At 39.3% G+C, this 24,002-nt stretch overlaps 1 protein-coding gene across 2 annotated transcripts; it reads right to left on the minus strand.

Annotated features, from left to right (window-relative positions):
• Positions 1-6,677: 6,677 nt before the first annotated feature.
• Positions 6,678-19,236, minus strand: scn4bb (sodium channel, voltage-gated, type IV, beta b). Of its 2 annotated transcripts, none has more exons than XM_075487928.1 (6): positions 19,048-19,236; positions 18,481-18,773; positions 14,413-14,576; positions 14,097-14,316; positions 12,001-12,130; positions 6,678-11,793 (listed from the first exon to the last, which is right to left on the minus strand). In XM_075487928.1, the coding sequence occupies exons 2-6, from the start codon at positions 18,563-18,565 to the stop codon at positions 11,697-11,699; spliced, it is 696 nt and encodes a 231-aa protein (XP_075344043.1). In that variant the 5' UTR covers positions 18,566-18,773; positions 19,048-19,236; the 3' UTR covers positions 6,678-11,696. The 2 variants fall into 2 exon arrangements, with proteins under 2 accessions (XP_075344043.1, XP_075344044.1); XM_075487929.1 differs by having other exon boundaries at positions 11,683-11,789.
• Positions 19,237-24,002: the final 4,766 nt, after the last annotated feature.

A 24,002-nucleotide genomic window follows, 5' to 3' on the forward strand; every position in this document is an offset into this window, starting at 1 on the left:
TCTATCTGTCCGTCCGTCCATCCATTCATCTATACAAACCTTATGTCACATTGTCCTTCTTTAAAGTTTGGTTAGTGTCTGGCAGGTATATATAGCAGCTGATGAAGCGTTTCAGGTGTTATTTGGTCCAATTCTTCCTGCAAACGTTTGATGGTGTGCAACAGTACGAGGTGGTAATTTTCCTTTTCAGAATCCTTCACATATTCTCTGTTGGGGACAGGACAGGACAGCAGGCAGGTCAGCTCCTCTATCCACAGCTATGTCTTTGTAAAGTGTGCAGAATGTGATTTTACAGTTTTTCTCTATTGGTTTGGCTCATTTCTTGAAACAGAAATGACATTCTCAAAACTCCAAGATCATTTGGCATAACACTCTTATAGTTCAGCACAACACCATAGCTAACCTGCAAAAGCACATATCTCTCCCAAAACTGTTCACCCATGCTTCAGACCTGATTTCTTTCCCATGTGAAGAGTCAGTGCCACCCAAATTGCAAAGATCTTTCTCAATTGCCTAGGCTCATTTCTTGAAACAGACCGGATGTTTTCAACACTCTTTAGTACTTTTTGCAAAACTAAACTGAATGGTTCAGCAAAACACCATGGTTCACCAGCAAGAGCTCATATCTCCCCCTAAACAGTTCACCCATGTGTCAAAATGAAGTTTCTATCTCATTCAAATAGTCAGTGCCCCCAAAATGCATTGTCCTTTTGGCATTGTGTGAGCACTACAAGTCAAAATGTTTAGATATTTTGTCACCATGGCATAGGACTACCTAACAGAATACAATAGTGTATAAAACTGAAGGAAAAAAGTTTCACAGTAAGAGTAGCCTCAAAGCACACACAATACACTCATACCAACCATTTTTATTCACACAAATACTGTGAAGTACGTAACTTCCAGACAGTATAGTATTGTAGAATGAAAAGAAAAATAAACATAGCACACATATACTGTAATATAAACACAAACAAAAAACAAGCAAAATTATGTAGCCTACAGTACTGTAAATAAATCTGCAGCTTACAGAAAACACTATAGCAACACTTTACTGGTCGCTGTCGTCCCCCTCCCGCTCACCCTCATCCTCCCCCGCCCCTCCCTCAGGACCACTGTCCTCACCCTCCTGGCCGTCCAGACGTTGCTGTCTGTCTGGCCACGGATTCTCATCAACATCACAACGTATATTTTCCCTTGCAATGCAACGCAGGAAGATGCCGCAACCATCCCCTACACTGATCTCCTGTAATGTCTAAACATGCAGCGTTCATTGCATGGAGCAGGGATCTTTGGTCTTGAGCATGATGCTCATACACTCTCCACCTCCAAGCAAAACTCCTCAATAGGATTAAGTAAAGGGGAACAACATGAGATTCTATATGGTATTGATGGTATCATGTTCTTGGCCCATTTTGACAATTGAACGGATTATTTTGCATGTGATGACTTATACAATGAAATCATGCTGACATATTTTGGATAGAAGAACCATTAGACCAAGAATCAACTAATCAGTTCAGATCACCAAAATCTATTCACTTGGAAAATGTGCTAAATGTAGGCAAACTGTGCAAACTGTAGGCTACTTGTACTTAATCTTTTGCAGAGATGCACTGAAACAATTGACACATGTATTAAGACAATTGCAATTTGATGAAAGCAATGAGAAATGCCATTCTGTTGTGAACAATTGCGAGGTGGTTTGGAGATTTGTCCATGTTATTTTGATAATGTAATTTCTGTTTCAAGAAATGAGCCAAACCAATAGAGAAAAACTGTAATTGTCTTGCAGAAAGTTGAATCAGCTTCCCAGGCTCTAAAATCTTGATGCTTCCATCACAAAAAAGTATAGGAGCTCTGCCAAGAGAACTGATACAAGCACTTACCATCACAGGGCCTGGCTTTGGACTTGTTGCTGATAACAGCCTGGATGGTCGTTTCTGTCTTTGGTCCGGGGCTCACAATGTCAATTTCCTCCAAAGGATTTCTGGAATACTGATTGATCTAAACACATTACTTGTTCCCACTGTGTGATGACCCATCGCAGATGCCTCCAGGCCCAGAGAAGTTGATACCGCGTCTGGACAAGGTTAACATAAGGCTTCTTTTCTGCACAGTAAAGTTTTTAAGGGAGATTTGTGAACATAATTCTGTATTGTAATGCTAGACAAAGGTTTCTCACAGAAACCCCACAAGGTTATATAAGCTATTAATCTGACTGAATCTTGATGCAGTGCAGTTTGAAGGATCAGAGATCTTAGGTGTCCTACTTAGGCTCGTACCCTAGAATAACAGATTTGTATTATTCATGACATTTGTCATTGGAGAGGGTAAAATCTGTAAATGCCTTCTGAACCCTCAGATCAGAAGGGAACAGATTTCAAAAAGTTCAATGATTTTCTCACTCATTTGTTGACAAACTGATCATCCTCTGCCTATCTTTGCCCCTCAAAGATTCATGTACACTGCTTTTATACTCACGATAAGTCACAATTATAATCACCTGTTACCATCACCTGTGTGAAATAACATCCAATGTATTTTTACCCATGTCACTAGCCCTAAATTGCACCAACAGTGCCAACTTTTATGCAATGTGTTGCAGGCCTGAAATGCAAAAATGTATGTCCCGTCCATTTTCTATACCCGCTTAATCGTGGGGGGCTGGAGCATATCCCAGCTGTCATTGGGCGAAAGGCAGGGTACATCCTGGACAGGTCGCCAGTCCATCACAGGATCACACAGAGACAAACAACCACACACACGCTCACACTCACTCTTAGGGACAAATTCAGAGTCACCAGTTAACCCAACGTGCATGTTTTTGGACGGTGGGAGAAAGCCAGAGTACCCGGAGAGAACCCACGCATACACGGGTGAGCCGGGAGTTTAACCTGGAACCCTCTTGCTGTGAGGTGACGGTCCTAACCACCACACCCACCGCGTGCAGCCCCAGAAATGGATGTATGTCAGCAAAATTAATGATTGATTGATTAATCATTAATTTTATTAAGTTGATGCAACAAGACATGAAATATCTCAATCTGCAATTGAATAAAAGTCTAAGTAAATGTAGGAATTTCTTTGGTGGTTGTAGTCTCGCAGCTTCAGCCATGTAAGTTATTTTTTGTGACAAAGTAGGAGAGCTGAGTGCTATGCAAACCCACTATCTGTCTCAGCTTTTGCAGATTCAGAGATGGTTCATCAACTGAGGGCTTTTTTGATTAAAAAATACTAAATCCCTTCTAATCACAAGCTAGCATAATTAGGTTGCATCTAAAATCATTTAAAAAAAACATTTAAAGTAGAAGTAGTATCATTATTGTCATTATAAAAACAATGAAAACAGTTTAGCAGCACTCGTATTAGTTAATGTTCATTCATAGCAAAACCATTCAAATCAATCTGTAAACTAATCAAACAGAACAAATAGCTAAAGAGACTATCAGTACAGTGCATGTTGTCTTAGCAGGTAGTGTCCTTAAGCATCTATTAAAAGAAATGTTATTCCTAGAAGACAGGATTGGATTAGAGAAATAAATTACAGGACCACAACCTTTGGCCCAATTAATGTTCTCAGTAATGCAGAGAAATGACAGTTGCGTCCATAATTTCATCTACGAAAAGAAGATGAATAGAAGGCAAGTGACCCGACTGCCCTCAGTCAGGTCCAGAGATAGTTTCAAGTGTGTTACTGCATTTATTTCTCCAATAAAAGGAACACTGTCTTTTCCTTTCAAACACATAAATAAATACTTTAAGAGTGAAAACAATTTTGTCTTCAGTGGACATCAAATGTCAGAGACAGAATGGAACTGACCTGAATACATATTTTAGTTTGTTTTAATATTTACAGCCTGTTCTAAAAAGGCAGTCAATAATTTGCAGACGCTGTCAGCAGTCACCTTTGATTTACAACATAAATAATGGTTGATTTTAGGTTTATATTTTTCTTGTATATTTTACAGTGGAGCGCAGCCTCAGCTTTCTTTACACAAACTAAACAAGTTTAACATTGTTTACAGATTTCCTCATTTTGTCATGTGTGCTACAGAGATTTTTAGAGACAAAAATCACTCAGACAATCACATAATAAGCACTGAAATGTTGATTAAAAAACGTTGACTGCTGTTAACTTTCAATATTTTTTTGTTTTGAGGGTCAGGTTAAAGTGACACATTGTCCAACCAAAACTATGAATACCAGATGTTCAGTGGAGAAGTGCTTCCATGCCTGTGGTTCCTCTGTCAACCCCAGGAGATCCTCCCTCTTTCCCAACTGGGGGAAGAATGAAGTTCAGACTATTTTATCACACTATTTACATGACACACAGGTGTAAAATGAACACGTGTGTTTCTGTGTGTAATCATAGTTCATGATTATCAACGAGAGCTTTTTGTTTTGTATGCCGTATCACAGAGGTCACATTTTATGTCACTGAAAGACATGGTTTTTCTAATTTGATTCTATCTTTTCTGTCTCTTCACTGTTGACTGTCCAACAAGACAAGTCAAGTTTATTTATATAGCACATTTCATATACAAAACAATTCAAAGTGCTTTACATAAATAAAAGCATCACAGCAGGGAGTGGAAGAAGCATTAAAAATACATGAAAGATTATAAAGAGAAACAAATGAAACAATTAAAATTATTAAAAACAAGCAACAGTCTGTATAAGTTAAAAGATAGCGTGCAGATTTCATGCTTAGACACATGAGAAAAGAAATGTTTTGAAAATGTTTACATTTGGTGAAAGTTTAATCTCCACTGGCAGTTTGTTCCACTTGTTTGCAGCATAACAGCTAAATGCTGCTTCTCCATGTTCAGTATGGACTTTGGACTGGACCAGCTGACCTGAGTCCTTGGATCTAAGAGCTCTGCTGGGTTTATATTCTCTGAACATATCACAGATGTATATCATAAACCATCAGCAGGTTTTTAAAATCTATTCTGTGACTGACTGGAAGCCGTTGTAAAGACTTTAAAACTGGTGGGATGTGTTCAACAAAAGCAAATGAGCCAAAAAAAAGAATATTTCAGAAACAACGTTGTTATATGTGGTCACTAAACGTCATTAACTGTCACCAAATTAACAAAAGATTATCAAGCAAGAAATGTTCCTTTTCTCCACTGCAGTTCCGTTTATACATATTCATTCAATAAGTCTCTATATCCGGACATTTTACATGTAAGAAAGAAATGTTAGATCTTACAACATTATATAGAGAGCCCCAACAATAAGGCACAAGGGCACTTTATGTGGTCCTTGACTGCCCACTGTTGGTATTTTAACTTTACTGCAGCAAAGTCTGTGGGCAGAAAGCTAAATATAATGAAACACAGCAAACGTGCATAAACTATGGTATCATTAGCATGGTGAAGAAACTGATACCAACAGCTGTCGGCATGTAAAAAAGAAGATGTTCAAACCCATAAACAGATTCATGCTGCTCTGCACTGCTACTGTTCAAAAGTTTACTCATATTTCTAAAAGACGTTTTCAACTCGTTAAGCTGATTCAATTAAATCTCCTATCCCTGATGAGTTCACAGCCACATATTTGAATTTATTTTTCATACCAGTCAGGTAGCTACAAGAATGTCCGCTGAATAAAAAGCTCAGTTGACTCATTTCTGCTCACATTTTTGCTGTTTCCAGGTCTCCTTTCTGGAATAAGCAAATATATCCACGTGATTTTTTGTTTTTATGCAACTCTGCACAAGATTATAAGAGAGGAATGTAAAATATGTGGAAAACAGTGGAGATGCAGATCAGACCAAAGAAAGACAGCAGCTCCTCAATTTAAAAAAACAATTCTGAAGGCCACCCTCCATGGAAAATAAAGGAGAGTCATTATTTCTATTCAGGACTAGCTCTCTGATCTCTTGATAAAGCTCAAAACACAAAGATGAGCAGATAATTTCTCTGCAAAGGAAGCATCCAGAAACGGGACGGTGAGAGGGAAATAGCTTCTGCTAATGAGTCCCGCTGTTCAGCCAGCTTTAGGAGCTCCACAGTAAAAGAGGAAAGAGGCCATCAAGAAACGTTGTGCAAGAACGAAAGATCACATGGACACCTTGGCTCCGCTGAATGAGGTGGAGAGTAGAGTCAACAGAAGCGCAAAGCTCTGGAACTCCTAAACAAGCTGGCTGACGAGGAAAAGAAACACCTGAAGGAGCTGAAAAGATGGTATCCACATGAGGCAAAAAAGCTCGAGTTTCAGGTAGGCTGCCTCAGACAGTCTTTTTAAGATGAACTCTTTCCAGGTCTCTTAAGAATTCTTAAATAAAAACACAATTTCTCCTTTCAGTAACTCACAATGGGACAGAAATAAAAGAAAAATCTGGTGCTGGCCTCTCAGAAACCCCACTAACTCCCCATTCTTACCCCTGATAATTTACTCCTACCTGTAGCATTTGCTCTTACCCTTTACCTCACCTTTTGCCATTCAGCAAGTTCAGTTTAATCTCCTGAATGATAACCAAGCATCTTCCTCTCTCTGGCTTTCTTAATGGACTAGTATAATATAATATGAAATCAACAACATAAGAAATTGCAGCCGTAACTTTTATTAATCAGTCATAACAAAGTGCAAAAAGTGAGCAAAGTTATCACTACAGAACAAACATCAGATGTGATTTAACTGAAGTGAATGAAACTAAATAGGACTGAATGAAAAATAAAGTTGTTTTTTACTGCTGTGGGCAGAGTTGACCCCTTATAACCTTCTTTGTTGTTACCACATGTTGCAGTTTCATCCAACCTCAAAGGATCTAACAGCTATCAACCAAAACGTACATTTTATTGACGCATGTACCTGATTAGAAGATAGATTTTGCTTCATTTTTGTATGCAGAATGATCCCATATTTGAACTATATCATGTCTGCAATGTAATTTTAAATCAGAATTACAAACAATCCCAACATCACAGACATCTCAGGTTTTACTTTTCACTTTTTGAAGTGGTGGAGTGCTCTGCTCCTCCACAAAACAAAATAAGGTCATTTTGAAAGGTAATTTGGTAGGTTAACACTTCGCAGGCCTCCATAGGCTTTCAGGTATTCCTCAGTGTGTGTTACTCTCACACATCTGGATACTACACCTCACATTATTCACACTTTTTTAAAGCTGTATTTCATTTCTAATATAGATAAATATAACCCTAATGACATAATCACAAGCACCTTCAGAGTCATGGAAGACGTTTTAATATTGTTTTTACACGCTGCTTATGAACGTGAACCCCCATAGCCTGTGTAGAGAATAAAAGAAGTGTTTCAGAAGAGAAAGAGAGACTTTAAGCTGTAAATAGAACTAAATTTACAGATTGTTTCACAGTGGTTATGATCTAAAGCACAAATGAATGCGTCTACATCAACAACTCAACACAACATTGTGGGAAAGTGCTGTTCTTTTTTGTTTCTTCTTCTTTTTTATTCAGCAAGCTTCAGTTCAGTTCGGTTCGTTCTTCCTACCTTTGCCCAGTGGGGGGAGGTGCTGTCAGTGACATTGTACTATTGAAAACACACAGCATGACAGCATGATGAGACAGAATGTATTCAAAACTTTATTAGATTAAATGTTTTAATAGAAAGAGATCAAGAGTTGGTGTGCATGAATGAGAGGTTGAAAATGGGAACATCATTTGAGGGGGAGCCAGAGCATTGCAGCTGTTTAGTATATAAAGCAGCGGTGGAGCATGACTTGGTGAGTTTATAGGCTCTGCAGGGCCTAATCGAGTACACGAGCTCAATGTCAAAACAATACAAACTCCTCTCCAGATGTTCCCCATTCAGCCTGTATCCCATCATCACAGCCCCCCTGATCCTACAATGGATGGTAGAATCTGGGAGTTGCACTGCTGCATTGCAAACAAAGCTGTCACAGTAACTCAATAATGCCATGTGGCAAACTGTCAGAGGAATTAGTTCCGTTGTGATTTGCATAGAGTTACTTATCATCATGAGGCCCATACTGACAGACAGACACGGATAGCTCCACCTAAGGCTTTGTTTTCTTAGTTAATTGAATTACTTAGATGATAAATCAAACATATCACTGCTTTTTTAATCAATACCACCTGATAAAAACATTCGTGTGCAAGCAGAGAAAACCCACTCCTCTGTGAGTTAATCATCATGATTAAATCTTCCTTTTTTCTTGTTTCCAAAGTCACAACACAGCCCAAACATAGTTAAAAGTTGCCTTCTGGACGATACAATTTATTGTCTCACTCGAGGGTGGATTTTCTCTGTAACGCTTTTCAGGAACACAGGGAAGGAAACTTATGACAAATGGATATTGGTCATACTTAATCTCATCAAAAAATACATAAATAAACTATCAATACTTTTTACTGATGTACATCTCAGATGATGTTTGCTTCATTTCGGGAGACGCTAGAGATTCCTCCAAAAACATCTGCTCTGCCCGTAACTTCTGCAACGTCCTATTTGCCATTCTTTGGCTAATGATAGCACACGATATATAACAGAACAATAATTACATCATTGCTCACTGAGGCACCAGTAGGTGGACCTACTTTAACTTCATATGTAACACGAACTCACAGCAAGAAACTGAGTAAGTGTATTTCCCAGGAAGTCAAACTACATTTGTTGCAATCTATTGGATGGAAATACATCACACTGAGTATATAATGATGGTATTTAATTGAATCTCACAATTTCCTCAGGTTAGATGTTTTATTTCTTCTTATCCCACCAGTATGGATAACGTGAAAGACCAAAACTGATTTGGTACAAACAAATATGCATATTTTCAAAATGCCCAACACACATCTTTATAATTTATTGCTTTAAGCCAGTGATTAAAGATTGGAGGCACATTATTTCTAACATTACAGTGAGTTTCAGTAATGTATACTTACTTCTATATTGCATTAATTACCAACTGTTGAGATAGGGGATGTTTGTTTGTGTCAGACCTGACAGTGTTACACACACACACACACACTCACACACACACATACACATCAGTCCCACTGTAGAGGTATTTCTTTCTGAAGCCAGACATTCATTGTCTTAAACCTGTTACCGACATACAGTACACTGTAAATGCAGTATTTCATTGTTTCACTGAGTTGGATGTACATACATCTGTCTCCCAATATGATGCTCAGAAGGAATCATCCCTGTTTGGCACAGTCACTGGCCTACAATAAGTGGCATCAGCTCCTTAATGTTGTACTACAGAAGGGTTTATACTTGATCTACGGCCCCCCCATCTCAACGTGCTGCCTGAGACCTGATCCCATGGCCATTTAACCCATAGCATTAATTTATGGGTGGTGCATTGCATGAATGTGTGTGCAGGGCAACCTAGTTCATCTTTTTCACTGCAGAGCAGCAGGTGAAATAATTCTGTATTTTAAATGCTGAAAACAGTGACGTAGTAAATGTTTAACAGTGTTTGATAGAAAGAAAGCCGTTTTCCACGAGGAGGCTCATTCTAGGCTAAAGATATATTCAGAGTCTAATCCAAGAATACAATACCCAAGGTCACCAACTAATGCTTAGATTTAGCCAGGGTTAGCAGAGTGAAAGTAGCTTGGCATAAAATGGATTTTAAAGCTATCATCAGATCTGACACTGCCAGTTCTGGTAAATTAGAGCTTGTATTTTCAAAAGCACATCTACATTCTATCATTATGTCTAAGATCTGGCCCAAGTTGCACATGCCTTTGGTGCATGCATATTGGATATGTGTCTTAAAAGCAGCATCATGTGAGCGTTGTTCATTTTCTAAGGGTTGTGGGATTGTTGAAGGGGACTGAGTATTATCTCAGCTCAAAAGCTCAATGTGTTGCTGCTGTTTCTCTGAGTTTTAGAAACTGTTTTAGCGATATGTAGCTGTCCTAAAAGACAGAGGAGCATGGACGCACTGACAGGCACCTGTGTTTTATCTCAAGCAGAAAAGGTACAGGATGAAGAACTGGGCTGAATCCTACAATATTTCACCTTTGTTTTAAAACTACTTAAAGCCCCATGTCTTTACTACAATAGTTTGAATAAAGCAAGTTATCTGTACATTTTTTTTCTATTTTCTTTGTTTCTTTTGTGAAAAGTTAATACAACTAGAACAACAGTCTGATAGAACTGTCACTGTTAGCCTGGTTAGTGATGAATCTGGTGTTTGTTAAAAGGAGGGTTCAGCCCAGCTGGAGTTACATTGCATTATCCCTGTTTCAAGTAAATAACAAAGAAGTGTTTTTGCTTTGACTTCACATTTATAACAGATTATTTATTTATTTTTTACTCTGGCTGTGATAAAAGCAAATCATCAAGTGAGTGTCAGTGCATAGTTGTGCTAAATGACATACAGTTGCTTATCCGTTTTACCAGTTAACCAACACAGCATGACTTGCAGAAAAAAATGAAAACATCCTCATTATGAAAAAAAAATGAGCACATCATTTGGTTCTGGTTTAAATCTGAAAACTAGAAGAATTCGTCAAAGCCTGTCCTGTGTTTGTGAAGGCCAGTAAGACCTAAAATTGCATTCAAATCATATGTAACCTCAAGTTGTCGTGAGGACGTCCACGAAGGTGACAATTGCATTGTAAAAAGAATATAAGAATTAATAAGAAGAAGAATTTAAGCCCGAATCATGATCTTTGGGGTGTTTATTTCTAACCCTAACAAAGGGAAGTTATTGACTAATCCATCCATGAGGATTACAGTTGAGTTCAGAAAACAATGTTGGCCTTAGACCCAGCCATGATTGTTTTCTAACCCTAAATAAGTTATTTTGTTATTGCTTAAACTCAACCAGGAGGTGACAAAAATATAAACTTTTAGTTAATGATTATCTTATGTTGCTCTTGATCGCATGCCCTGAGTGCACGAAGGATTGAAAGTCCTGCATGTTACTGCACCATCCAACCTCATCTGCTCCTTTTTTAAGGATTTTTGTGGCTTCTTAAGGGAAACACATTAGAATGAATCATATGAGTTTAGGACACCGTTATAGGTCGTATTTAAGGGTATGAACAATTGACCAATGTAAGTGTTTGATTTTGAGGCCAACAAATGTTCAAACTGTAATTTGTGTATAGAGGCAGTGAAAACAGAAAGGTCATTTGGAAAGAAAATCATTAAAGTTATAAGAATAAGGGGACATTTTTTTGTTTTTTTAAACAGGCGTCTGCTTCTGTTGTGTTGCTTTCTTTAAGAACGCATCTCCTTCACTGCTAGATGGAGCAGTGAGATTTGTCCTGAATGGACTCTCACAGGTTGTAGCAGATATAACTTGACACTCCTCTGTGTACCACCGTGCTACATTTAATTTATCACACTCTAACATTAAACTACTAAACTAAACTAAACTAAACTTGTTAGACTGCTATCAAGTCTGATGGTGGTTAAACATCCTAAACATGTCATTTTGAAATGTTAGTTTTTTAATTAGGTACAAATGATGTGCGCATTTTTTATTGACAATGTTTGCACTAATGGGTTGCCCATTCTTAAATGCTCCATCATCTGCTCAGTTATCACTCTGTGCACATTTGATTTAATTGTGTGCACATAAATTTTTTTCTCCCATTTAAAGGTCACAGCCAGAGTTAAACATAAAGAATTGTCATGTGTGCAAATGTTCTTGCATAAATAGATATATGCAAACAAGATTTAAACATGAATGCTCATGTTGTTTTGCATGCACCATCTCATTTCTTTTTTGGTGTTGGCTTTGAATCAGCTTTGGATCCTGAGAGGCCATTTTCTGTGTTGTCGATCCCTGATGAAGTTACAAGGCACTCCTTACTGTGGTAGAGTTTTAAGAGGCAAAGAGGAGGTGGTGTTAGAACTGTAAAAGCACTGCCGCTCAAAGGCACATGACAAACTTTCAGCTTTAAAAACAATCTCAGCATGTGTGCTGTCTGAACTGCCTTAAACCAATACGGAAATCTGATGTAAAAGAATGAAACAGTTGCTGCATTAGAAAACATCCGAGCGGTTGTAAAAACTTACTTTTTCTCCTCAAGTTTGGCAAGAATAAAGAGAGTTAAGTTCTTGAGCAACATGAAGCCCATCAGCAGCGCGATGGCTCCGCCCACAGCTGAGGCTATCATGATGGTCAACGTGTTGTCCACCACCCTCACTGCAGACATAAGCAGGGAATCAAGGAAGCAAAGATGATGAAGAAAAAAATGGAGTTATAAAGCATTCAGGCAGATCATTTACATTTCAGTGTTGTGCACTGCTTGTGTCACCACACAACACTACATCTATAAAACACACAAAAAATCAGTCAGATATCTTGTAACTTTTCACACCATCAGTCTTTAACAAGGAATTGAGTATCTTTCCTATTGTAGTGGGATTTTTTCCTATCAGTTAATAAGAATAATCAGATATTTTGACCTTATGTCACACCCACGTGACTTTCCCCATGTTTTTAGTTTTGTGTTTTATCATGTTTTAGGTATTGGTTTTTGAGTTCATGTTTAGTTAGGTTTTGCCATTGTTTTTCACTCACTCAGTTCGTTAGCTTCACTCACTTCACCTGTGTTTTCCCCATCAGCTGCACTCATTCACTAATCACTCCCAGTTCCCTATTTAGTTTCCAGTCTCCCCTTTCACTTTGCGAGATCCTACTCGTCTTTCACCCATCATATCCCTCATGCCATGCAGCTAAAATTAAGTATTTATCCATGCCTTGTCAAGTGTTTTGTTTTGTATAAAGTATTTATTCCACAGTTTAGGTTTTTTGTCATCCGGCTCAGCCGCGCTTTTGTTTAACTGTGTTTTCTTGTGAAATAAACCCAGTTTGCTTTTTGAAAGTCTGCATCCGTGTCCTACCTCACCACTCCCACCCTGACACCTTGTCCATAGTCTGTATACAGCCACTGTGCATTTAAAAAAAAATGCTATATTTAATCTTTTTTTTAGAGGAACTTAGTTTGGAATCTATCAAACAGTAATTGGTGAAATAAATGCACCAAACTTAATCTTAATGTGACCTCGTTAACTTTCTTCTTTGTGATGTAGTCTTTTAGAGCAGGACTTTTTCACCACATTTGATTATCTGTGCATTTGTGGCCTATATTTTTCCCTTTTTATTTCACCTTTAACATGTGAAAAATTTAAGCTCTGTTGAATTTTTACTTCAGTATGCAGGTTAGGGGGGGGCATCAAGCAAGCCCCAGTCAGTTACATGGCACTGAAAGGATTGGATAATTGGCTAAATTACAATAAGACTGAGTTATTAAGTTCCTGTAGACACCTTAATCTGACAAGAAATTGTATCGGATCGGATTAAGACCCCAAGATAACTCGGTTGAAAGTCAAATTAAACGTGTTTTTAGACGGTGGAGCACGCGGTGAATTAGACTGTGTGTTCTGCGCATGCTCAAGATTTTTTTCCCGGGGTCGTGAACCGGAAGTCGGAAGAGACAATATTACTGTTGTTGCCGTCGGAAAGAAACAAACAACGCGATGGAGAATGCACTGTTGTGCAACAAGCAGCTCATCACAGACGAAATGTAGAGGGACGTAGCTTCATCTGCCTCTGCGTTCTCCATCTTTCTCCAATGCCTGAGTTTGTTGTTGGTGGTGAAGAGGTCAACAGGAAGTGGCTCTATTAGCAATAGTTGAAATGGGTACAGCGCCACCAATCATACCGGGGTATGACATGCTTTGTGCCTCTGATTCGATTCATTCACCTCAAGGATAATTACCCTTGCTCACATAAGGAGCCACTCAGTCTTATTGTAATTTAGCAAATAATCCGATCCTTTCACTGGCACTGAAAGGATTACTTCTTCAGTGACTTGTTCCATACTTGTGATTGGCCACTGCACATGTCAAAGCATTTAGTTGCAATACACTGAACCCCAGGAAGAGCTGTTAGGGTTGATAGTTTTTCACACTTCTGCAGTGTTGGGTGAATGCAGCGAGAAAGTGAATTTTCAGTTGAAATGATGGAGACAGCATTACTAAAAAACTAAGCGGAATACCATCTATCCTGAGGAATATCCCTCTCAAATTTGTGTTCTTTGTATGAAGCAAAGAAAATAAATGACACCTCAACCTCATTTGCTTTGGCACAAACTTTGGGCACTCACACTCGTCCACCACAATGAGGTGGAAGATGGCGCTGTGGTTCTTGTCCTTCTCTTTGGGATTGCGTCCAAAACAAGTATACTGGCCTCCGTCCTCGAAGGTGATGTTCCACAACATGATGGAGATGTTGTTTTCATGGTTCTTCCCCACAAAATCCACTCGTTCTCTATAAATACTCACATCTGGCTTCACCCCCTCTGACGCAATCACTGATTCACACACCTGAGAGGAACGGCAATCTGTCCATCATCCGAAAATAACCACCTACAATTAGGAAAAGCTGAGAGGAAATATTTGACACCAGTTGAAGAGTCTTACCTTTATCATGGTGCCATTGTCGTTGAACTGCCAGTTGAAGTAGAGGTTTTTGATGCCAATACAGCTGGCATATGTGCAAGGCAACACGACTGTGCTGCCATTCACTGCTTCCAGAAAGGGAATTTTCCCCACAGACATCTCCAGGGCCTGAGCAGACCACACACCTGAGATAGCAGAGCAATATTTCAGACTGGACACTGAGAAGCATGTAGTGTCTGATACTTAATTTGACTTGTCTGACTTTACTTAACAGAGATTCAGAAGGGAGCAGGTTCAGTGTGTCCAGATAGGAGATGAACAATGGTCACACATAAACATTTGGAGAATAAAACATTCCTCAGTTAAATGCGTCCGGGACAGGCTCACCAGATATATATATACGTTATACTGACTATTGTGCCTGTTGACGGGGATGCGCAGCATCTACAGGGTTACCAAACATGGGAAAGTTTTATCCTGCATAAGGGGAGAAGCACCTTTTAAGATCGCTTCAGATTTGATGCATCAATCTGTACTTCTGATACGGACTTGGTTGACAATAAAAGGTTTCTGTGTTCGACCAAGTCTGTGTCAGCAGAGTTCTTCCTGTACCATCTACACATCGGCCGTTTGAAGGTGACCACCCCTCATACACCACAAGCATCATCTTAAACGGCATCTTTCGATCAAATTGTAATTTTTTAGCTTATTTGTTTGTTTTATATGTTTGTTTGTCTGTTTTTTAGATGAAGTAGAGAAAAAAAATGATGAAATCACTTTGTAATTTGCATTTCTACAACAAATTCAGGCACAAGTCAAAATATGCAAATGAGTCTGCAGTTAAAACTGAGTTTTTGCTGATTAGCAGGAGCATGGCCCGTTCAAGAGAGCTGTTGGTGGAAATAATGGAAAGGATCATAAACCTCCCTCAAGAAGGTAATTCAGCTTGGAGTGTGGCAAAACATGGTTGTTGTTAATAGTCAGCTGTGTCTAAAATTTGACCCAAATGCAAACAAAATGTGAAGCTTGTGAACGAGAAACATAGAGATGGGCAGAGAAAGATGTTAAAGCATCAGAGTAGAAAACTTAAAGCAATATGCCTGAAAACAGAAAATCCACAACAAAATAAAACATTGTAAAAAAAATGGACAGAAACAGGAGTCAATATTTGTGACTGAACTGAAGCCTAGAAAACATCTGCACCTAAAAAAAAAAACATAAGCCTCAAACTGTCTGCACATCTGTATGCATGAGATCCCTGGAGTATCATCTGCTCATATGTGGACGTACACAAAGCTGACCAATCACATATCAAATTTCTCCTCAGTGTCTTCACTCTCACGAACTTAAGTTGCCTGATTATTTAGATCTTTTAGACAACTCTGACCCTAAACATTTAATATTCAGTAAATCTTTAATAGGTCAGTTAAAGTTAGAATTTTTAAGAAAATCTTATAACATACCTCCTTTATAGTCTTACTGTTATTGGCTTGTGACATTTCAAAGCCTAAGAAACATAACACCACAATGTCCTTGCTGTGGCGTCACTGTCAATAAGAGAGGATGCAATCTGCCTGTGCTCCCTGTGAAAACTGTAACTCTATACTCAGGACAGTGAGGGTCAGACAGCTTCAGGAAGTGTCACTGAATAAATGTTGCCTTTACTAATCGTCTTTTCCTTTGGCCCCTTATTTCTAAACTTTGCCGTTGTTCCATTTCACACTTTAACACTGCGGTTTGTGCCGGTGTGTCCAATCCCTGATAGCAAACAGCTCCAGTAAATCATTCCAGCAGTTCAAGGACAGACAGCAGGTAGGAACCTCAATGTGACCAGTAGTTAAAGGAGCAGCTGTAATACATTCTTCACTGTTTCATATGTTCCTGTGAACTGTCCTCTGTTTGTGCAAGCTGTGATACACTCACAACATGGTCAAGGTCAACGTCAGAGAAGCACGACTGCAGCATTCAGGGACGACGCGGCTAAGATGAGCCGAGGCGGCTGAGCACAGTGAAAGAGAGCGTTCAGCAGGTGGGAATGTTATTGATTTATTCTCATATCAATGTTGCTGTCTTAAATAATCTTTTCCTCAGCGGCTCCAGTGCAGCACAATGAGTTTGCAGAAACAGTCATATATATATATATATATATATATATATATATATATATATATATAGTGACAGGAGGGTAACAGCAACGCTGTTTTTTCTTATTTTCATTTTTCACCCTCACTTTTTTACTATAGTATTAGTAATACAGAGTAATACAGAGATGTGGACAGAAACTTGAGAGTCTTGCCCGTTCAGATAAAAGTAGAACAGTGGTGCTCCAGTTTTTAGCCCACATATGTCCCATTTTTCTCATTTTTATATCTAAATCACGCCAATCTGTTCTGTAAAAATAAGTTTTAAAAACAAACTAACCAAAAATAACTGCTATATACAATAAGAGGGGATGCAAGTAAGTGTATTTGTTTGCACAACAAAAGCATGTGAGGATGCATGTGCTGTACATCGAAATGACATCTCACTGTAATAATGCGTTTATCTTAGAAACCAAAATGCAAAATAATCCATAGAAAACCCTCCTTTAGTGCTCAGAGTTGCTGTTTCAACATTTCATGTCTGGCTTTAACACTATTATTTATCACTTGAGCCTGATTTCCTGTATTAATGCACATTAACGCAAACTTACCACTATTTCCAGCCCATCTGGTGTCATATTAAATTAAGAAAATTCTAAATCATATCATGTACATTACACAACAGGCAGCAAATATAAACAGTGATTCTACATTTTTTTTACCTGCAGCAGCATCTTTGTGTCAGCTGCTTGAGCACCTGCAGTGCTGGTTAAGTCTACTCTGCAGTTTTTGTTTCAGGTGGACAAAGTATGGAAAATAGTGGAAAATATTTCTTTTACTGTCGTTCTACAAATATAAGATGGCAAAACAAGAGTTTACCCATTAGCACATCTTATGTGTACAAATGCTATGTGATGTCAAGATTTTAAACAGGTTTTGAATTATTAATTTGACAGGAACCAACTGAAGGTATCTTCAGGGACTGTAGTCCCTGTATATAATGTTACAGACTATAAAGACTTAAACCTTCAAAGCAAATTTGCTGCACTGATGCTCCAAATCAATCAGGTTTGGACAATTCTTCAGTCTGAAAGTGATCACTTTAAAAAGAATGTGTGTAAAGGAACAAACACACAGATGTTTTGTTCAACTCAGTAGCCATGTCTGCTTTACAGTGCATTTCTTTATAAGTGTTAAAGGATAAACTAATCTAAAGGTAACATAGCGTACATTCACATCTTTAATGTACATCCACCACATTATAACCCAACTATTGGATAACACTTAGACTTAGACCTCTGAATAGATATATCTGCACCGTCAATGCCAAATCAAGATACTTGCTCTGATGCTAGCTACCAAATACTCTCTGTTCGGATATGTAAATCTATTTTATATAAAGTTGTATTAATAGAGCTAAAGATAGTTTTCTGGACATTCTTCCCAATAGTTCTGCCTCTCTATCGCTGCAAATGCGCTTTTAGATCAGCACAATATGCTCCGAAAGGCAGGGCCTACATTGCATGACACAGCTTTTCCAATACACCGACTATTCCTTATTTTGACAGATGAAGTATCAATCAAAACCAATACGGATCAAAGATGATATCTTAATGTGTAATTACAGCATTTACAACTCAACAATCCCATTAACTCCAGACTTTTACAAGTTTTTTTAGGAAACTTTATAATCTGTCTACTCTCTGAGTCCAGGCAGAGCCTGTGGCACAGTTTGCTCGCAGGATGAAAACTCGACACAGCTGTATTTCCCAATCAACCAGTCCTTTCACCAATCAAAATCTTAATGAAAAAATGTGCAGGCCATATGCAATGACTGCACTTACAGCCTAAACCAGCAGCACAGCTGAGAGATGAATGCCAGTGTTAAATGTAAAAAAGCCATAGCATCTTTACAAGCAGGTTGGACATCCTGCATTGACCTGCTTTACAACAAAAATGCTCAAACAAATGTCATAATGGCTGCAAATCAAGCGAAAAAGGACTTTACCAAACAGCAAAGAGAAGATCAGGTTGAAGGCTACATTTGGAGTGCCCAGCCTCAGGGGTTGAACCCCAATCCACTGGACCTCCATGGCAGCAAGCTTTGCCCCCCAAAAAATGGTGCTGCAGGATCCAAACAAGACAGCGAATCCACTGGAGTATTCCTTATCACACCTCAGCCTCTCTGAGATACTGGAGGGTATTTAAAGGCTGAAGTCTGGGTGACCCCAAACGAGCCACCTATATTTGTGGAGGTATCAAACCTGCTTTAAAGCTCCAAATTCTCTCATGTGGAAGAGGCTGCAGGAATGGCAGAGGGCAGAGGAAAATAATAGGAAAGAAACAGACACAAGCACAGACGGAAAAGATTAATCAATAGAAATTGTGTGCTATAAAAGGACAAACAGTACAATACAAAGTTAGACTTTGTTATCCTGCAGGTTTACAGGCAGGATATATGTTTCCTGCATGGAAGTCTCTGCATATACGAAATGCCTAAATGTAAAAGTGATGCATTACAATAAAAACATACATGATTTGATAGCAAGTGCAGATCAAGTTTCGTCATGCTTACCTGCTCCTGCAGCTGGTACTCACTAATGGACCGGCTGCCCATACAGCTGAGTCAGAGAGGACAGGACAGAGGAAAAGCGGCTAACGCTCACTGCGCACAGTCAGGGTTCACTCAAGGAGAATCCGCCAGCCAGCACTTTCACTGCAGAGACATCCACATTGCAGCGCCACCCAGGACGAGAGACAATTAGAAAAGAGAGGGTGGGACAAGCAGAAAGAAAGATGCAAACACAGACAGACAAACAGACATGAGGAAGCCGGTGCTCTCATTCCTCAGCACAGCCCCAGTAAGTTAAATCGTCTCCCCGACTGTCCCTCCTGCTGCCTCACAACTTTTCCCTGTCCTCTCTGTTGGCTGCATGCCACCTTTCCCTCTCCTCATCTCTCCATTTCCCCTCCCTCTGCTGCCCCCCGTCTTTCCTATTTTCTTTCTCTCCACCAACACCTCCAGTTACTCCTCCTCTCTGCCTCTCCCTTTAGTTGCCTCACCCTCCTCCTCCCCATCTCCTGACTCGGGGCGTGTATGCAGACTTAGGCACTTTTGTCAGAGTGTTGGTGAAGATCAGAGAAAAGTTCTGCAGTGCAGGTTGAGGGGGAGGAGGTGTAATACAGCGTCAGGGCCTCGGCCAAGATGCAACGTCCCAGATCGAAATGCTCCATTCATAAAAAAGGATCGATTCTTTCACAGCACCTTTCTCAGCATTAGATCATTACAGCTAGAGAGTAAAACAGTACAGTGGTTCCTCTTTTTTTTGTTAAAATGATTTGGAAAGTCTATCTTTTTGTTGCAGTAAGACTATGAAAGCTTTCCCTGTCTTTTACTGTTTTTATGCACTTCCCTGACTTCAGTTTAATTAAATTTCTCTCTTCCCTATGTTGCTGCCAGAGTCGATAGCCTCTTGGTTTAGCAAAATTGACATTAGCAATTTACAGTATCATGTTTACGCTTACTTAATGTACCATTCACAATCTAGAAGATCAAACAGTTGCACAGCGTGTATCATGAAAGCGAAAAATGACAAGCGAGTGCTATCATTTTACTCAACAGGACCTTTCCCGTAAATGTACGAACCATCAGTCAACAGCTGAGCAATGCCTTGTGACAGCCCTATTTACTGCAAGAGATGATGAAGAAAGTGCTTACCTTAGCAATTCCAGATTGGATTAGTCCATTTCAGATCTGATAAATGCCCGATTCACACACAAACCCCTCAATTACAGCAAAGACAAGTTGACTTTAAAATTATGATGGCTCAATTATTGAGAGAGACTGTTGGTAAAAGGTTAAATGGTGCAAAGAAGAGAGTTGTGAGTCCTAACAAGGATGCAGCTGAGACCATGTGACAGAGCATGTCATCTGAGGCGAGGTACAGTTACACAGCAGAGGACACAGGGACAGCTGCTCATCATTTGAAAAAAATCTAGTTTCGTAAGACCGATTGAGTATCGAATGATAAAAATCCTTTATTGGACATGTGTGAATCCTGCAGCTTTAAATACTGTGGAATAATATGCAAAATATCCAGAAAAAATATTTGTAAAACTATAAGTTAGCATCAAATGCTTTTCCTTCTAAATACGATGTAGTAGGCAGAGACAGTAATCCTAAATTTTGATAGTAGGAAATCCAGAGCAAAGAATTTACACCTGACACTTACTTCCCACTATATTGACTTGAGGCTTGTGTCTCATGTTTGACACATAAGGACAACTTAAATCAGCCACCCAGTGAGTAAAACTGAAGGGATATTGTCAAAACAAGAGTGGAGTTTACAAAGACAAAGTCATCATAATGGACAATGCTGTGCATGTTTCCCTCCTCTGTGGATTTGATGGAGTGGTTGCACAGTGGCTGTTTCATTGCAGCACAATGGCAATCCATGAGGTCAAAGAGAAGCAAACGGTGGATAGGCTTGCACTTGAGCTGGTGATTTCCATGGTGACACAATACAACAGTGTGCTGGGGATGTTAGAAAACTGGAACACACAGTAATGTCTGCAGAGGATAAGGTGAAAGCTCGGAAGCCACTGAGTGCTGCTACACTTGTAATGTCTTTAGTCTACATCTACTGTAAATCCATCATTGTGCCTTTGTACCCACAGCAGCTTGAGCAGATACTTTCATTACTCCACGGTGCTGTATACAACTTGGGATCAAGGGGGCTTTTGCAGTTTTGAAGCGAACCTTTGGCGTTTGGAGTTTGGTGTGACCACGGAGCATTAAGAAGTTCAAGCAAATAATCACAAGTAGGCATCTTAAAATTGGAAGAAGAAGCTTCACAGCATACTGTAGTCAGATAGTATACATCATCCATCCATTTTCTATACCGGCTTAATCCAATTCAGGGTCACGGGGGGCAGGAGCCTATCCCAGCTGCCACTGGGCGAGAGGCAGTTACAACCTGGACAGGTGGCCAGTTCTTCACAGGGCAGATAGCATACACTGCGAGTATAAATGTACTAGGACAATATGTCCCAGTAATCACTTGGTTAGGGATAGAAAATGATCGTGGTTAGAATATAATTTTCATGGAGACCATGTTGTCGGTTGCGTTAGTTGTAAACAGACGTAAACACAACTTATTACAATAAAACATTGCCAGTTCTTTGTTTGCTTTAGGCAATGACATCATTTAGTTAGGGTTAGAAATCAAAAAGACTTGGTTATGGTCACGATAAAGGCTAAAATACATTCTTTTTACAATATGATTATACCTTTCATAGACACCATTTTTAAACGTTACATGCAGTTGCTCTCATGATCACTAGGGGTCACATATCTTCAATGTAACTATAGGTTGTGTCGGCATGCGGAAGATTATAATCCATGGGTATGCTTTGAGGACAGTCTCTGAGAATTAGTTCCTCCAGGCCTGAGGCCATTATTTTTAGGAAGAAATGGGTGGACTGCCTGCTCTGGGTTGTTGCTTCTTGAAGGGGAGGAGCTTAATTATTGGGGTGTTATTCACCACTGAGGAGAAGATTGGGGCAGAAGGCAGGTCAATCTGTGACAAATTTGCAGTGATGCAGAGTCTGAACTGGCCTCTCACTAAGCCGAAAGAGCTGTGACAAAAGACAAAGCTACTGGTTTACTGGTTTATCTAAGTGCCTACCCTCGTCTGTGCCCTTGAGCTGTGGGTAGCGACTGTGAAAACAAGATAGAGGATACAATAAGTTTCCAAAATACAACTTATCAAAACTGAGGGTCCAACAAAAGCTGTGACTATAGCAATATTAGTAAACAGAACGTCTTGTGAATGTAATAAGAATAGCAGGACTGCTCAGTTTGTTCCAAAGCCAGAACAGATCTGCATGAATACTTTGAGTTACGGTCATCGTGCAACCTACAGGCAACAGGATGGCAACCATATCTGCCCTGTCCAGGGGGGTGTACCCCGCCTCTCACCCAAAGGCAGCTGATCCAGGATGGAAAATGGATGGATAGTTTAAGTTGTATCTTTCCATGCGACTGACCAAGAAACATTATGGTATGAGACTAAATCTGATTATTACATATATAGAATTAAATATAATAAAATTCACAAGTAAATATACAAAATTATTCTTTCTCTGATTGATTTAACGATGTTGGACTTAATACTATAAAAAAAAAATAATAATAAAAAAATCCATCAATCAACATTAACTACTGTTTTTTGTTCAGGGTTCCAAGGTATGAGTAAATAGGGTGGAGGGTATTTTCATGGGTGTGGAGTGAAGTGACAGATTACATGGTCAGGGTGCAGGCTCACCACTCTCCTCTCCAGGCCCCTCCACTATCGTATCAATGCAGCAGCGGTGGGAACTCTTCCAGAACTGCAATAAGAAAAAAAAAAAGAAAAAACACAACAGCATCTTGCTGCAGGACGAAAGGCTGCTACTGCAGACCTGTGCAGGACAACTGCATCTACAGAGAGCAAATACTCTCACAAATACATACAACCACTTGGAATTTACTGTTCAGATGTTATGTTCATGTGTTCCAGATCATATCTCTCTGGTGCCGTGAAGATGCACCCTCAGCTTTTAAAAGCACATAGGTGTCTCTGGGTTTACTGCAGCAAAATGTGTGCTGCCCCCAGCAGGAGACAAGGACACACATCTCAGCTCTTATGTTAATAACTTAAAGTGATACTAGAGCACAAAAGTACCAGTTCAAATCTCTAAGGATTCTTTAATGCAGTGATAAAAAAAATAAAAGCATTTAAAATCAAACTTGAGTTCAGACATATTTGCAACAGTTTCTTTTACATTTCATTGTCTGAAAACAATCTAATCTTACTTGGAAATGTATCTACAGCTGTATGAACAGCACTTACAGGGTTAATGGGTAAACCTAAACACGTTTTCACTCCATAAAAAGCAACATGTATAATATTCAGTGAACAAAAGGCTGGGTGGAGAAGTTTGTGTATTCGCAGATATGTTTCTACACGTCCCCAGTTGGAGTTTCTCTGCATCCTGCCTCATCAACTGCTGTGTTAACACAAACGTGGCATTTACGTGATTCTTAAAAGGATTAATACAACAGCATGCATTGTGTTTAGGTCAACTGAAAAAGAGCTCATACTCCAAAGGAATATGAAACGGTGCCCACGATACCAACAGTTTTTGATGTACATGCCTTTTTGCTGACTTTTTACAGCTTTATGCTCAGTTTCAGGAAAGATGTGGTCAGATCAGAACTGTTTCAGTAATGTCTGTGATATGACTGCTCAGTCCAGGGGAGAATATTTCAACTTATTTCTAATGTATTTAGGCATCATCAAACACCTGCAATGCAAGATTTAAAAATGCAAGGTAGCATCTGTTGTGTTTACTCTGCTACTATGGGAAAGTTTGAAAGTACAGTAACAGGCTATGTGTGAAACATTATTCAAGAATGGCTGATGTTTGAACTGCAGACTTCCCCACCCAAGCTGTACTGTTCACACCCTACAAAAATAAATCAGAAAC

This window comes from Odontesthes bonariensis, chromosome 16 (assembly GCF_027942865.1).
Source record: "Odontesthes bonariensis isolate fOdoBon6 chromosome 16, fOdoBon6.hap1, whole genome shotgun sequence".
Lineage (NCBI taxonomy): Eukaryota > Metazoa > Chordata > Actinopteri > Atheriniformes > Atherinopsidae > Odontesthes > Odontesthes bonariensis.